The 16787-nt window shown below is 33.5% G+C and overlaps 2 protein-coding genes across 6 annotated transcripts; both read right to left on the reverse strand.

Moving 5' to 3' along the window:
* Window positions 6384-7559, reverse strand: LOC18587088 (protein MIZU-KUSSEI 1). Its single transcript, XM_018129033.1, has one exon. The coding sequence runs from the start codon at window positions 7524-7526 to the stop codon at window positions 6783-6785; it is 744 nt and encodes a 247-aa protein (XP_017984522.1). The 5' UTR covers window positions 7527-7559; the 3' UTR covers window positions 6384-6782.
* LOC18587089 (protein LNK3) lies at window positions 9467-15166 on the reverse strand. Of its 5 annotated transcripts, none has more exons than XM_018129417.1 (7): window positions 14843-15157; window positions 13534-13916; window positions 12773-13075; window positions 11846-12053; window positions 10757-10873; window positions 10518-10666; window positions 9467-10067 (listed from the first exon to the last, which is right to left on the reverse strand). In XM_018129417.1, exons 2-7 carry the CDS (start codon window positions 13899-13901, stop codon window positions 9788-9790), a joined length of 1425 nt encoding a protein of 474 aa, XP_017984906.1. In that variant the 5' UTR covers window positions 13902-13916; window positions 14843-15157; the 3' UTR covers window positions 9467-9787. The 5 variants fall into 5 exon arrangements, 4 of the variants coding, with proteins under 4 accessions (XP_017984906.1, XP_007010825.2, XP_017984908.1 ...); XR_001929904.1 differs by having other exon boundaries at window positions 9742-10067; window positions 11851-12053; window positions 14843-15166; XM_007010763.2 differs by lacking the exon at window positions 11846-12053 and having other exon boundaries at window positions 12802-13075; window positions 14843-15152.

The raw sequence follows: 16787 nt of genomic DNA on the forward strand, positions 1-16787 counted from the left end.
ATAGCATCTCGTTTGTCTTTATTGTTACTTTTATCTAAGTCACTTTCAACCATCTAAAATTCTTTGGACTCGTGAAAACTTTCTCTGTCTCCGTCACTAATATCCTTTGAATCCTATCTCACCCTCTTTCTTTTCTTTTGAACAGAACCAAGCCTCTTCCTAGTCACATTTCCATTGGCCAAACTATTCTTTCCCCATTCATTCCCCATCACAGAAGTTTCTCCCCCTACCTTCTACCTGTTTTTCTGCTTCTTTTTAACTACTATACCCAAAACATTACCAAACTTGAATGGACCCTTCAAACTTAAGGTAGTTCATCTACTCCTCTTTAATTTTTTTGATCATTCTAGAATCTCTACACAACTCTAAAATAGAATCTTCTGAGTCACCCCGTCCTTCAAGACCATTTACTTTTCCTAAGCCATCCCTTCTTCTAAGTAATTTTCTTATCTTTTCTAACCATATTTCTTTTTCCTTCAATCAATCATAAACAATTTAAATAAGGCTTGCCATCTTACAACTGTCCAAACTCTCTTGTAGCATTGTCTCTCCACTTTCAATCGGTTTCTCCTATTCAACTTTGTCCACCAAAAACACACACTCTTCTCTCTGCCTGATAGACTTCCCCTTGTCATGTTTTCGATTCCTTACTTTTGACAATTATAGTGTTTTGTTTTAAAGGTTATCATTTCTTTATACTACCTTTAGAAATGTCCAACTCCTCAACAGACCTTTTTGAATTTTTTTCTACCCCAGAATTTATCCTTTCAAAGCTGTTTGGGTTACCTTCAGCATTTAAGCTCCCAAGCTCATTTTTCTTCTCCATATCTTCCTTTAACTCCTTATCCTAAAATGTATGCAAACCCATACCACTTTTAAAGCCTACTTCCTGATTGGCACAATTACATTCAACCCCATCCGTATGGTAACCTTCTCTATCATGGGACCATGAATTTGAAATCAAATTTTCCTCTCTTATTCTAGACGTCATTCCTCTCTCTCCTTACATACAACACACCGAGTCTTCATAATCAGAGTTGGCTTCATCAAATCTAAAATTGCCATTTGTCGTCCTTGTTTGCTTTGTCACAATCTCAAACCTTAAACCCACATGCACACTTCTTTTAAAGCTTTTCCAATCATCCTTGAGACTTAGTCCCTTCAGCTCCTCCATCACCTTCTCCAAGAACTCCTTCTCAACCCAATCTTTTGCCATATCTCCCAACAAACTACCATCAACTAATTTACTAGATCTCAATCTCGACTCACTTTGTATAATATCTACTTTTGTAGCCCTAACAAAATGCTCCCTACCATTATCTGTCAAGTAAATGTATGTTCTGATATTCCTCAACGATTTAACTTTAACCAAGATCATTACTTGATTGAATCTCCATTTTTCCACAGTATCACGATCTGACTTTATGTATTTTCCGCAACAGATGCTAATAACTCTAAAGCTATCTTCATGATATATGTGTAATGGGATTTCTTCCACTTTTACCCATACTTAAAGGCTTCTAAAATCAATTTCCACATAGTAAGGAGTTAGATATTGAAACCATGGATCAAAGAGATCTATACACTTATTAAGCAAGGTATCCATCTCTTCTTTTCCCCCAAAAGTAACAAAGACAACCAAACCTCCAATTGGCTAAACATGTGCTATGAACCTTTCCCTAAATAAAGCATTTTCCACCAAACTACACTTAATCGAACTCCTCAACTGACCATTAGGACTACAGCCCAGCCATTAAAGTTCACTTTCATCGATGATTACTTTCTACTTGACTTTTCGCTTCACCTCCGCTTCGATTTTGTTGTTTTTCATTTTTTTAGTACCGTTTGCATTCCCTATCTCGCTCTTACCCACTTCTCCCTCTCTGTTGTTTCTATTATACTTGGGCCTACCCGTTAAAAGGATCTCCTTGTAAGACCTTACTCTTTTTTTTTTTTGTATGATTCCTTTCTACCATGATCCTCATCTCCCAATCTAGTATTTTTTGTACTTCTAGGGCTTTTTGCCTCCACCACTCTGAACCTCATTCCATAAAACATCTTGTCATTCCCTAAGTAAATAGCCCTAGCAAGCTCCCTCGCGTCCCTATATAGCATAAAGGCATACTTGGATTCAAAGGGCCTTTTCAATTGAAGGAAGAAAACATCCACTACAACACCAAATTCATCAAAATAACTCTTCAGTTGCCTCCAATTCACATCGTTATCGAAATGCCCCCACGAAAGCTGAGAACAATGTCTTTCTCCATTTTTGAACTCCTTATGGGTCTTTCCTTTCTCCATTAATTGCTTTCCTACTTTCTTGCCAAACAACTCTCTCACTACCCCTAACCCTAATGTTCTCTCTCTCTCTCTCTCTGCGTCTCTNACCCTAATGTTCTCTCTCTCTCTCTCTCTCTCTCTCTCTCTCTCTCTCTCTCTCTCTCTGTCTCTCTCTCTCTCTCATTTTTTTTAAGAATTTTTTTTCTAGTCTCAACACAACTACTTTGAACAAGTTTCCCAGCCAATGCCAACAAACCTCTTCAAAAACCAATGGTTTTGTTATCATTAGCCCTTCATTGTGAAAGAAATGTGGCTATAGCTATAGTGCCTCCCACCACTTGATGGATTCCTCTTCATACTTGGTGTCCTCCCCTGTTCTAGCTTAAACAAACCAAGGTGTTCCTTAACTCATTGACTCTTTACCATAGTCACTTTTTCTTCACCATTAGCATCCCTAGTCCATTCCTATACCACAATATGACATTTTGATTCATTCTCAGCAATTCAAACGCTCTATCCATTGTCCAAGTTTTCTTGCCAATGCCATTGAACCTCTCCAAGAAACATGTGATTTTGTTGACATTGGTCCTTCACTGAAGGGTAAACATGGCTATCATGATGTTGTCCATCATCCTCCACCCTACAAGTCAAATGTTGGTCCAAAAGTCCTTTACACTACAATGTCAACTTGCAACAAAGACAAGAGGAGAGTGCTTAACATAAATTTCATCCCTTGTATTGCATTCTAGAAACAAAAACATAGTCATACCAGATTACATACTTTTGGGAATAACTTTTAAAAGTATTTCAATTAACAACCTTAGTTTTGCGAAAAAAAATATAATAAAAAAACTCTAAATTATTAATCATTCATGTGCTAATATTTCTCTCACATATCCATCCTAGCTTTCATTTGTAAAATTATCGATCCATGCTTGAAATAGGAAAAAAATTAATATCTATATTGTTCTTAAAACTAATAATTGAGTTGGTTTCGTGTGTCAATCAATATCAATTTAATGAGTAAATTAATCAAAAAATCAAAAAGTTAAATAAAAAAATTATATATTAGTAAAGATATGTTATTTTTTATTTTTTAAATAGGATTTGGGTTTATATATTGTAAAATTGTTGTGCATTTTTTCTTGTTTCTTAAATAACTATAGGTTGAGTTATTTTTTCTTTTTCATGTTTTTAGATAACTGTAACTTTTTATATTTGTTTTCAAACAATTTTTTAACCCTCAAAGATAAAGTGTTTTCAAAAATAACTTTTTTTAAAATTTTAACTGTTTTTAACCAAGAGAAAAAAATTTTGAACAAAATTGCCCTTAAACCTCCTTATATTCAAAATCACGTGTTGAAAAAAATATTGTTGCACGCCATGTTGAAAAAAATATTATTACATGCCATTTTTTTTATGATTATAGGCAATGTAACATTTAAAATAACCTCAAAAGCTAATTATCCAAATTTGGAGATTTTGGATAATATTGTTTATCCAAATCCATTTCATACTAGCTATGAGGTTGATGTTGATTAAATTTTCAATACATCTTTCTTTCCATGTCAAATTCTTTTTTGATTTTAAACTTTCTCTATATCATGAAGGTGTTTAACTCTAAGAGTTTATGTCTAATAAAATACAAAGATAGAGACCAAGTTACACGCCATGTTAAAAAATATTGTTACTACATGTCATGTTAAAAAAAATGTTGGTGCACACCATGTTGAAAAAAAAGTTGTTACACGTTATTTGACTCTAAGAGTTTATGTTATAGTAAAATACAAAGGAGCAAGTTACACACCATATTTAAAAAATGTTGTTGTTACACGTCATATTCAAAAAAAAATTTTATTACACGCTATTTTGAAAAAAAAATGTTGTTACATGTAGACATGTGCAAAAGCACGTTGTTACATACCATGCCATATTCAATAAATTTGTTACACACTAGGTGTATTAAAGTTGTTACATGCAGACATGGCGTTTAACAACTCTAGGCAGTATTCTAATTTATAGATTTCATTCCACTTATAACTTAAACCCATCAACTTTTGGATTTTGTGAATGTAAAGCAATTATTGATTTTTCAAGAAAATTTTGCAAAAAAATAAGAACTTTGAAAATTTTTGGAAAAAAAAAGAGAATGAACAAAGTAATGGATTTTGAAGAAAAAACTTTCTCTCACCTTCATTCAAATTTTTTAGATATATATATAATTACAAAATATCAAAAACTACTAATTCGTAGATGTAGCCTCAAAAAACAAAAAATCCCAAAATGTTGGTGGAGTGCACAATCAAAAACTTAGTTTATTGTGCTCTACATCAACTAAAAATAACAAAAAAAGAAAAACAAATGACACTGCAAGCCTAAGCAAATATTACACACTTCAATAGAAGATGTTACACACTAAAGCTTCAGTAATAGATGTTACACGCCAAGGCCAAAGTTTAAGCACTATATATTACACGCCAAAACCTCCTTCTTCATACTGATATTACACGCCAAGACATGAATCACTTTGTTACATGCCAAGGCATGTTCTACCAAACTTGAATCACTGAAAAACTCAACACCAATAAACCCAAGAACATGTTGATACTCACCATACCCTGCTCTTTGGTTTGTAAATCGACGATGATATGACAAGATGATGAGAGATAGACAGAGAAAAAGTTTTGTGAATGTAAACCAATAAACCCAAGAACATGTTGTTACCCGTCATGTTTTGCTCTTTGGTCTGTAGATTGACGATGATATGGCAAGATGGTGAGAGATAGACAGAAAGAAATAGTGATTGTGGTAAAATTAGAGAGAGCTAGATGGCGACAAAGAAAAATGGGAGTTACAGTAAACGAATGGCAAGAGAGAAAAATCGGAAGCATTTAATTTGTCTAAAATGACTTCAAAGACATTTTAGTCAAGTCATGGTAAAAATTAGGCAAAAACAGTTAACTTTATATTAAGGGTTATTTTTGAAATGACCTTATGAGATTGACCATTTCTCATAATTTCTATTTTTTTTCTTTTAACTTTTATTAAAATTATAAAATTATAGCATAATGTTTTAACTAAAAAGCCCTTAAATTATTAAAAAAATTTAAATAAATATTTATTCTTCTACTGCATTTAATCAAGTCCATATATTTTTATTTTAGATCAAATAAGTCCTTATAACTAGCAATGACTAACTTTCATTAGTCAAAATGTCAATTGTCCTTTTGTACTTATATAATGCTGATCATGTCATCATGTCACATAAGTATGCCATGTCAACATGCTACATCAGTACCATATGTGACATTTTTGACTAAGAATGATTAATCAACTGTTAATCATAACAAGGGCTTATTTGGCACAAAATAAAAATATAAAATTTTGATTGAACACAATAAAAGCATATAAAGTTATTTGAATTTTCTTAAATAGTTCATGAGCTTGTTTTAAATACTATCGCTAAAATCATTTCTTATTCACCCAAGTAGTGGACGTACATAGAACTAGTTCAATTTTTTTTTTCTTTTAACCTTTATTTAAATTATAAAATAAACACTTATTTATTTTAAATGCAAACCACAAATAAGCAGTCGAAGTTCAAATCTCCTCTCAAATGGGCCCAAAACTATGAAAAAAGAGAAAATTTTAAAAAGATATAAAACACCTTCAGGTTTCAACAAAATGACACCTTTTTTTTTCCATTTGCAAACTAGAAAGTGGATGTGCGGTTTAGCTTGACGGATTCAAAGACTGTTAATAACAAATTTTGTTTTATTGTTTATCTTCTCTCTAATTCATTAATGGCAAACATTTTTTGGACAAGATTTTGGAATGAAGGGCATATATCTTCGGCAGATTATGATCCTTTAAAATCTTGAAGAAAATATTTTGTAATCGAGAAAAAGGGCGATTGAGTCTTTCAAAAAGAGATACATATACTTACTCGTTACCATTGAGATAATAGATGACTTTGAGTCATTGATTATAAGTTATAATTTTATATTGAAAAATCAACTTTGAGTCAGTCAATTTAATTTTTAACTCCCAACATTCGATGACTCTGGAAAAGAAAATAAGATGTTCAATAGAAAATTTTCCTTTCTTCCCCTTTCCTTCATATTCACTATAATGAATATAAAGAAATAAAATGGTACAAAGAAGAACATTTCTAGAGTAAATGCCTTCTATGATTCACTAGCAAAAACTAATGGCCTAACTCAAACAAACATAATTCTCTCATTGATGGCTACAAAGAGTCAATTTTCCTCTTAAAAGTATTATTCCTCCATGGCTCTTGCTCTTCAACTCCTTAAAATAGCCTTCACCATCAACATTTTCACATAGCAATACTCCACATATCCGGAACTTAATGCCCTTCCTCATGCACTCTTGAATTGCAAATGTTGAGTTTGATCAAATCAACCTCCAATAGACAAAGATGATTTAACCTTCATTTGGATGCCCAAGGTCTTGAATTGTTGAACTAATTCCTAGCTTTTTCATCCAATCCTGACAAAGAATATGCTGAGTTCAGGGCCAGAGTTACCATCCGGATTCATCATGTAATAAGTTTCTGAATCTCTAGAATTGATAACCCGTTCGAAATTTGCACGCATGTATGTCAACTCTCCATCAGGATTCTCCTTAGCTTCGCTTGGTATCACGCCAGCTCCCATCGAAACAGGATGCAACGTTTGCATCACCATTAAATCTTCATCTGTCGGTTCCCTCTTTACGCCATAGCCTGATTTCTTCCCATTACAAAATAATGTCCATATTGGCTCATCCAGGATCTTGGTCTTCTCTGTTGGACGCTTTTCACATTCCAGAGCAATCCTAACGAGCCCCAACCCCATGTCCTGGAGGAGCTTTCCTGTTGTTATCGCAAGCTCAAGTACTAGAATAGGGAGGCACCTAGGGTTCTCTTGGATGGCAAGGTTAACCCTAGCTTTACGGTACCCAAATAAGGTTCCAGTCATCCGAGTCCCTCCATGGATATGGTTGTCTTGTGGACGGTTACCATGGAGCGTGACCGGGATCTTGCACATCGGGGTTATGATTGGAAATGATCGGAAAACGGAACGAAACCGTTTAAACAACTTGGAGGATTTCGACGACCCTTTCTTATTCGATGGTTGTTGGAGGGAAATCGCCGGCCGGGATTCGAATTGCATGCTCGCCGGAGTAGGCGGTGAAGATTGAGATTGATGTGGTGGAGGAGATGGAATACTTTGAGCTGCCATGGACGGAAGCTATGTGATGAAGGGGGTTAGGACTCAGGCAGCTATGGCTAGGCAAGGCTCTATGGTGTTGTTGCAGGCATATAAATATGAGGTAGTTTATGGCATGCACGTTGATGTGTTCTTATGACTGTTTTCTTTTCTTTTTTTTTTTTTACATTTAAATAACATATTACTACTGACTTATTAGTTTAGTTAACTAAATATAGCTTTTTATTAGTTGATTTGTTTAAGATGTTTTCGCAACCATTTGAGCAGGTTTTCAGTTATCATAAAATTCGTGATATACTGTTAAATAATTTTATAAATTATTTAATTAGAATTATAATTGATTACGTATACTTACTGTAAAGCTATGCAAGCGACCCCAAATATTTTCTAGAGAAAGTTATTTAGTTAAGTGAATGGAACCCTTTATAGTTGGAACCATATATCTCTACCTAAATCGATCCTATATCACTAGCTAGCCCAAGTTACAACGATGGAACATATATTTTATTTATAGAAAAAGGAAACTAAAATGTAAATACGAAACACTTCAATACTGAAATTTAGTTATTTTAATTATTTATAATTTAATATATACAAGTGTTGATTATTCGAATCCGTTTGTAAGATTTAAAAGTTCAATCGTTTGATTTATGTTGATAATTTTTCATTCGTAATTTTTCTTTTTGTTTATGGTATATATAAAATTTTGATATTCATAAAAGTTGTTTGAGTGACCCTAACATCAAAAAGATAAAAAAAAAACAAAATAAAAAAAAATTTCGTATCGACTACTGAATCAAATGTGCGAATACGATTGATATTTTTTTTTTACACAAAAACGAACTATTCCGAAATGAAACTTTTTATATCAAAATTCTTAATACTTAAATTAATTGTTAATTTAATTGGAAGATAAAAATTTAAACAAATAGTAATCAGTTTTGTACTGTCCAACGTGCTTGGAAGTATCTATATGATAAAAATTCTGAATTACTTGCTTGATGTTTCCTTAAACTGGAATTCCTTGATTGGGACAATTACAGCCGTCCATCGTGTCAAAGACTTTTTGTTTAATTAATAAGAGTAAGATGGTCAACTTAATTAACGACTAAGACCATGTCTTAGATATTTGACTTTGTACATATTCAATTGTATATTAAAATATTAATTTTTTGTGACAATGATTTTTTTTCAATAATTAAATAATTCCCTAATTTATTTCTTTTTAATTGAATTATATTTCCCTTTTTTTCTTAATTTCTTGTTATCTTGAATAATTTTCTTTTGTTTTAAGATTATCTTGAATAATTTTCTAATAATAATAATAAAAAAAAAAGATACTCCTATCAAAAATATTGTGGGATGCACTTATATGAAATTTGACTTCCCATCAAGTTGCTATTAAAAATATTTTTAAAAGCACTGGAATAATATTTAATCGGTTCACAAAATTTAAATTAATTTTTAAAGTCAAACGTGAGAAATGAGAAAAAGAATTTTTTTTTATGTTAATACAAAAATAATTATTTTGTAAATTTATTATTTTTATGCACTAACTCCACAACACAAGTAGGGTTACACAATCATGTCGCCCTTATCGGGCTTTCCTTTTTAAAAGTCAAGTTCACAATCGACTTGACTTATCCATTTAGTTATTATTTTATTATAAAATAAATAAAAATATTTTTATAGTAATAAAATTATATTTTTAACTATATTTTAAACTTAAAATTAAATAAAAATATATAATTATTAATATAATAATTTAACCAATATGATCAGACTCGTAAACCTAAACAAGAAACTCGATCCTTGAACACTTTAATTATTACGTGATTATTTTAATAATTATTGAACCATATTACTTATGTATGGTTCTACTTTTGCAAAACCTAGCATGACAATTGCATCAAAGAGATTTGCATGGGAAAGGAAGAATGCAGATGAACGTGTCAGCTGGAAATTTGAATCAATGTCTATGAAATGCTAATCAAAACTGAGCTGAACATAAACAGTATTGTATCAAGTGGAGGGTACAAAGCCACCAGTGCTTTGAACTGCTATTATATACATTCAAAGATTGGAACACACCTAAAAGAATCTTCTTTGCTTAACAAACATAAATAACTTTATCTATCTTTCCTTTTCCCACTTCCCCTTACCATCATCATTCTTCTAACCAGTGATTTCCAGCAATCCTGTTATCTGTTCGTACCGATTTTGATGCTATAAGAACTTCTACACCCTTGTTCTCAGAATCAGTTCCTTGAGGCCTATTCATGTCCAGCCATTCTCATTTGGGAGCGTTTATGAACAAGGAAAGGAACCTCAGCATCGGTTGAGGCAACAGAAGATCGTGGGAAATAATGGATCCCGGATTGATTTGAGCTATTGTTTTTCTGTCCTGTCACTCTGATGGCATGTTGCTTAGACTTGGCTGGTGTGGCAATAGGAAAATCTCGAACATTAGTTTCCATATTATTGAAGGTGAGGTTAGCAATAGCTCGATCAATGGAGTTGGTCTCTGATTCGGTTGTTTCTTTTCTTCCAGACCTGGATATCAAAATTATCTTCTGATCAAGAAAGATTAAAACATGGACAAGGACATGGCACAGTTACACATTTGAATGTGTAACATAAATCTAAAACAGATTCATGTAGTTTACAAGAAAAGGCTACAAGATATTTTCTCTAAATAGAAAGCAGTCTGAACTTCTAGATTGTTTCTGGTATCAGACTCTTCAGATGTTACGAAAACCATAAAGAAAATTATAAGAGCTGTTTCTGGAAACAGATTTTCTGCAGACAATGCAATTTTCTGGATGAAAGTGCCCCAAAGGCAGGCTACTTTGGCCTTAAAAGAAGTATCTTTGGCACTTTATTACCTTGCTCCCAAGCATTTTGCTTTAATTTGTAGGAAAGAAACTAGAAAACAATAGAAGTGATTCAAATATAAGAAAAATACATAGAGTAAAAATGCTGCAAATTGTAGTAAACTTTAACCTCATTTTCTCCTCATAGACTATCCACATCGGCGCATGAGTTCTCACACAGACGTTTCCATGTTGGTTTATTACTACAGGATTCTGTTTTGAGTTCTTGGCAAGACGGTAGAATGCATCTCGAAAGCAAATTCGAGTCTTATTAGACAACTGAACAAATTGAAATACAGAATTTCAGTAAGCAAATGCTCTTATGCTATTCACTGATGACACAATGTACATATTTATTTAGTTGTTCACCTGAACTGTCACCATTTCAAGCTCCTGCAAAACAGATTCTTCAAGTGATATTCCCTCAGATACAAATCCAGTTTCACTGTTCCGTTCAGGAGGGGCCAAGATTTTGGCAAGTGGTGCCTATACAAAAATTACATTGATTAGTTAATCTTATAACCTCAGAAGCTACATTAAATTTTTAAATATAAGCATAGGCTGATGCAATGTATGTATGGCAGATAGGCTCGGATGAGCTTAGAAGCCAAGCATTTCCACTGATTTTTCAAAGCTGCATGGGATTCCTTTTGAGACTTTAATTGACAAAAGCACTTCCAAAAACAAAGAATCAAAAACCAACATTGAGCTTAGAAAGTATATCCCATGATGAAGGAATACAACAATCTGATAATGAGCAGTTGGGTTGTATGCAGTCTTCTTGAATTACAAAAATGAACCTAATAATGTTTAGCAGATAATGAGTCCACCTTTTGTGGCCTAGGACTGCTTTGTATAAAAATGGCTGAAACATCTACAATAATATAAAAGAAAAGAGGTTGTAGGAACAAAAGACTTAGATAAATATATGCTACTGTTGTCAGAAACAAGCTCACTGAGAAATATGTCCCCAGTTCTGTTCCTAGTGACAGCTGAAGGTAAGAAATTCTTAAAGCTAAGACTAAAAAGTTTGAAAGTCAGTAAAAATGACACTAGCAATTGACAAGAGCTTCCTTTAGATATGACTGTTACATCTTTAGGCTTTCTGCATCCTGGAGAATGAATGCTACCATCAATGGGGTTAACATCTATAACATACTTAAAAGGAAGCCCCAGTGGGCTTCCAGAGTTAACCACGTGGAGGGCAGAGAGAGTGAAACGGAAAAAATGCTGAAGCAAAGAGAGAGAAAGAGAGGGGTGCAAAGGGGTCAGAGTTAACCGCGTGAAGGGCAAATAGAGAGAAAGAGAAAAAGATGTTGAAGCAAATTAGCAAAGAGAGGGGGTGCAAAGAGGTCCCGTGTGTTGCACACAGGTAATATTCTAATTATCACCAATAAGAAAAGTTAGCAAGTTTGAAGCACTAATGCCTGCACCAAAAAGTAATGATAGAATGCTTACGTAACTGATTCTTATGAAGGATTCTTTAAAGAATGATTGGCAACTGAAGAGTCTCCTATGGTGATAAATTTGGCAAGGCTTTGAACTGGTCTGGTTTTTATGCCATATATTTGCTAAGTGGGTGGCCGGAACAGGACTTCGTAGCAGAGATTTGTAGGCTACAAAAGAAGTTTCATCACTTGTGAAGAATTTCTGGAACTTATTCTTTCTGCGTCAGTTTGAAGGCACCAGCTCAGTAAACGAAACAAGGACAGCTCTCCATTTAGAATATTTGCAAATACTATTGGAAATACATATATTTTTCCAGAAAATATTCAGCTTCAGATTGGCTCTTAAAAAATTGGTTGAGAGTTGAAATCATAACATGGTGCTTCTCAATCTATATTAGAATAAAAAGTAAATATATATCATTTCCTTGTCATCTCTAGAATGGTGAACAGCAGTAAAGTTTGTAAAAGCTGTTAAAACATAAGACACAAGCCATCCTAAAAGCAAAAAAGTGCCTCCATTCACTTTATCAAAAAAGGAATGGAGAAAAGGAAATATTGTTCATTCAACAGTTACAGAAAAATTAATAATCTTATATTCACAGTATATTTTTCCATTTCAGATATTTCCTTTCACCCTTCCCTTTGTTGCTTTCCCCAAATTTTAAATGCTAATACTCTTTCTCTATGCATGATCCGTATAGAGGCAGGGCAATCTTCCACCCTATGTCTTCATGTCACTAACTTAAGCATAACTTTTGCAAAAATAGTTGTCTGAAAAATGCCCCTAGTAAAAAATGCATACTTGCAAGAATGTAAATAGAAATGATCATACATGACATGTGCATCATGCAGGAATGGTTCCAAAACTTGAGCTGGAGAGCCAAGTACTCTAATACAAATTTGGCAGCATGCTAGTGTTAAAGACATGTTTCCTTACCCAATAAAGCGACAGGTGGAAAATCTCACCTTTACAGATGGGCTATTCTTGAGCCCTGACTTGCGTGGTTTAAAACGTAAAGCAGGTATTTCTTTCTCCAAAGTCATCGATGGGGAAAATGCATGAGTTTTGAGATACTTAGCGCTTCCCATACCATGTTCATTTTTTGAAATAGTTTGAGAATCCAAACTTACATCTGTCAGAAGATAATCAGCTGGCACTCTCCCACATTGATCTTCAGGAGAAAAGCAAACTGATTTCTGAAGATCTTCACTCCCAAGCAGATCTTCCAGTAAGGAACTCCTGCAACATGTAGAAACCAGAAGAAGTGAAGACTAGAACAAGAAAATACTACCATTTCAGCTGAAAGGTTAAACATCAAAATGACAGGGCAAATTTTATCATCCCATGGAATACTGAATGGCTAAATTATGTTATAAAACACTTTAATGTACAAAAGTAGCATAAAAGAGGTCCACATCAAAGAAAACAGGCAACACCACCACAAGTGATCCCTCAAGATCACCTAGAAGAGAGAATCTCATATCTTTGTTATAACCACTGATGATGGCGGCTACCAATTTCTATGATGAACAAATAGTTCTTATAGAACAATTGACCAATACTTTTGAACCCTTCAATTTCCATGGGATGTCTGAGAATGCTGTTATTTGACATTACAGCCTAAAGCATTCTCAAAACTACTTAATTTCCTACAGGCAAAAAACCAAGTATCTTAATCCCAGAAGTTACGCTTGTACAAGAATATGTCATCCATCTGCTGGAATCTGCCAAAATCATCAAGCTCGTAATCTGGCTGGGGATATGAAAGTGGAGCCTGATTGAGAGACTCCTCTGACAATCCTCCACATACACTTGGAAAGCTAGATGGATCCTTAGCATCAGCTGATGTTTCGAATTCAGTGCCATTGCAAAATCTACCATTGAACTTTAGTTCTTCACAAGTCAAGTTTTCATCCACAACGAAGCATTTGTTAGATGACTCAAAATTTCCTGGAGAATAGTATCCCCATTTTGACCAACTTTCAGGTGAAGGAAGCCTATCTGCTAATTCTTGATCCATGGGGACAACAAGATCCTCAATACCATTACCAAAACACCAGTCCATGTGCTGTGCTTTGATCTGAACAAAAGAACAAGATGTTACAAAGCGGTAGAAAACAAAGAGAAATCCAGAAAAGAAAGTCAGAAAATGTCTTAAATTTCATCGTTTAGTTCCTTTCCCTGAACTCTCTAATCAGTATATTCTAAAATGAAAAAATGAGTGATCCATCTATAAGTAGGTGCTCTATGAGCTAAACTCAAAATAAAAAATCAACCCCTACTCCCAGAAATATATTAATAACAATTTGAAGACTCATTTCACCTACTAGAACACTATATCCTAGTAAAACGGGAGCCTTAATTACTGCTAAATAAGTAAATCCTTCAACATTTTCAACTTAGAAACAAATTGTTTTTTAAAGCCTGCACAACTTACTTCAACTAGACCAAAAGTTCAATTTTCTCAGTTTAACATCAGCTTTGAAACTATCCACAATAAAATATTTCACTGAAAATAAAAAAATATATAAGCTTAATTATATAATCACACTTTTCCTACCTTTTTTTTGGCACCAGCCAAACAAAATAGTGAATAAAAAATAACAAAAAATGATTAAGATGAACTCAAGCCCTTATTTTCTGATACATACTCCCTAAAAAGTTCAAAATTTTCCAACAAAGCAGAACTGAAAATCCTTATAACACATAACTCTTGAAAAAGTTCACAATTTTCCAACAAAGATGAACTAAAGTCCTTATTTGAACACATACCCTCTAAAAGAATTTTCAAGAAAAACCAAAGTTCTTATTTTTAATTAAATAAACTTAAAAAGTTCCAACAAAGGTTAACCAAAGTTCTTTTGTAGATTACATACGCTATAAAAGATTTCACATCTTTCCCCTTCCAAAAAAAATTCTTTTTTCCCCATCAAACTTATTACTAACATAGTTAGAAACATAACAGCCAACAAAAGAAAAAGAAGAAGAAATTTAATGGAACCAAACCTTGTAGGGAGCTAGCTGAGCAAATGAAGACAACCCAGTTCCTGAATCACAAAAACAAAGCAGTCTAGATGCAGAAAACAGACAGAAATGATTGAAAACTCTGACGGGTTCTAGTTGGATTAAGAAGCTCTGACGGGTTCTAGTTGGATTAAGAAGCTAAGCCTAAGAGCATCGATTTCTCGTTTTATTTTTTTCTTTTTCAGCTGTCAGAAAACAAAGGCGGCTGTGGTATTTGCAGCCTTTTCATTTCATTTTTTTTTTTAATTTTAATTTTTAGTAAGCAAGTTGCAATGAAAGAGAAATGTGGATTGACAGAAAGCAAAGAAAAGATTTTGAGTGTTGTTTACATTTTTCAAACTTGTGGCTGACAATTATCGGAATAGATTAGTGGTTGAGAGTCCACCATCTAAAACGCCATTGTCATTGGCCCACGTGTGAAGAACCTATACCTTCTACTCACCTTCAACAACACCCAGTCTGGGTTTGTTTATTTTACTTTATTGACACGTACCTACTTTGCTCGTGGGCAAGGACGCATTACGTACCGAGGAGTTGCATAGATTGCGGAACAGGAGACACGTGGCATGCGATCACATGGGTTGTAGGACACGTTGCAGGAAAATGAGGGATGAGGGAAGAACAAACCCAGATTAAGGGCAACAATGCGAATTTGAAAGAAAAGTTGAGGTTTGATTGATCTGAGTTTGAGTGGTACAAGTGTTCGGTCCCAAAGAGATGGTATAAGGCTATATACTTTTCTTGACTCTAAACTATAGGAAGAGAATCTATCCCTAGTTCAACAATTATGCAGTATTAAGTTATCTAATGGTAACAGCCACTAACAAACCATTTACTGGGAGTTTATTGACCGTGGGAAATTGCTTTAAGGGGAAAGTTGCTCACATTCCTGGCAATGTAAGTGACACAGGAAAGAAAAGAGAAGCTAATGTCTTAAGTGTCATGATCCACATCAATGTATAACAGATTTAAAATAATTTGAATCTAATTTATATGAGATTCATGATTTCCTTGTATGATCCACACCAACTTATAAAAAATTAAAAATTGTGTAAATTTTTAATGCTTAATCTTACTTTAATACACATCGACACCCATTTATAATAAATTAAAGATGATGTAAATTTTTAAATTCTTAATTTCATTTTAATATATAATCAATGTGAGATTTATAGTTTCCTTGTGAGATTAAAACATTCTCTCCACTCCAACAAAAATTCATTGAGACTTTGATACTAACTGACGTGATATACATCAACCTACAAAATATTATTTGTTTCGATCTAAAGGTTTTGTCTCTACAAAAAGAGACTCACAAGTTATAGATGGGGTAAATTGTTATATATCTAATCTCATTCTAATACATAATAGATGTGAGATTTATAATTTTTCTATGAGATTATGATATTTTCCCCACTTCAACAAAGACCTATTAAAATTTTGAAATCTACTGTCATGATACACGTCATATTATCTATTTTTAATCCGTTAAGTTTATGATTTTGTCCTCATAAAAAAACTCATAAATTAAAAATAATATAAATTTTTAAATATTTAATTTAATTTTAATATATAATATGAGATTTATAAAACTCTTGTCAGATACCATGACGTCTTCCATCAAGATTCGTAACGTCCGCAGGACCGTGACATCAAGCCTCTCTTCACTTTCAAACAATGGGAAGGCAACGGGGTCAGAGAACGTAGGTAATGCCGAGCGAAAAAGGTCCAAAAGCTACCTAAATGCCCTAATAGGAGAAATAGAAATCAAAACCCATCGGTGGCAGACCAACCGTATGAAAATAAGGATAAGAAGACCTGTATTGGGCATGTGGATGTGGAAGTAATCGACTTGAACACTGTATTGTTGTTGATTGTACACGTAGATGTGGGGTTCGAATATGTGGGCTCGGAATGTTTTAGCGAA

The sequence above is a fragment of the Theobroma cacao genome, chromosome 10 (genome assembly GCF_000208745.1).
Source record: "Theobroma cacao cultivar B97-61/B2 chromosome 10, Criollo_cocoa_genome_V2, whole genome shotgun sequence".
Taxonomy (NCBI): Eukaryota; Viridiplantae; Streptophyta; class Magnoliopsida; order Malvales; family Malvaceae; genus Theobroma; species Theobroma cacao.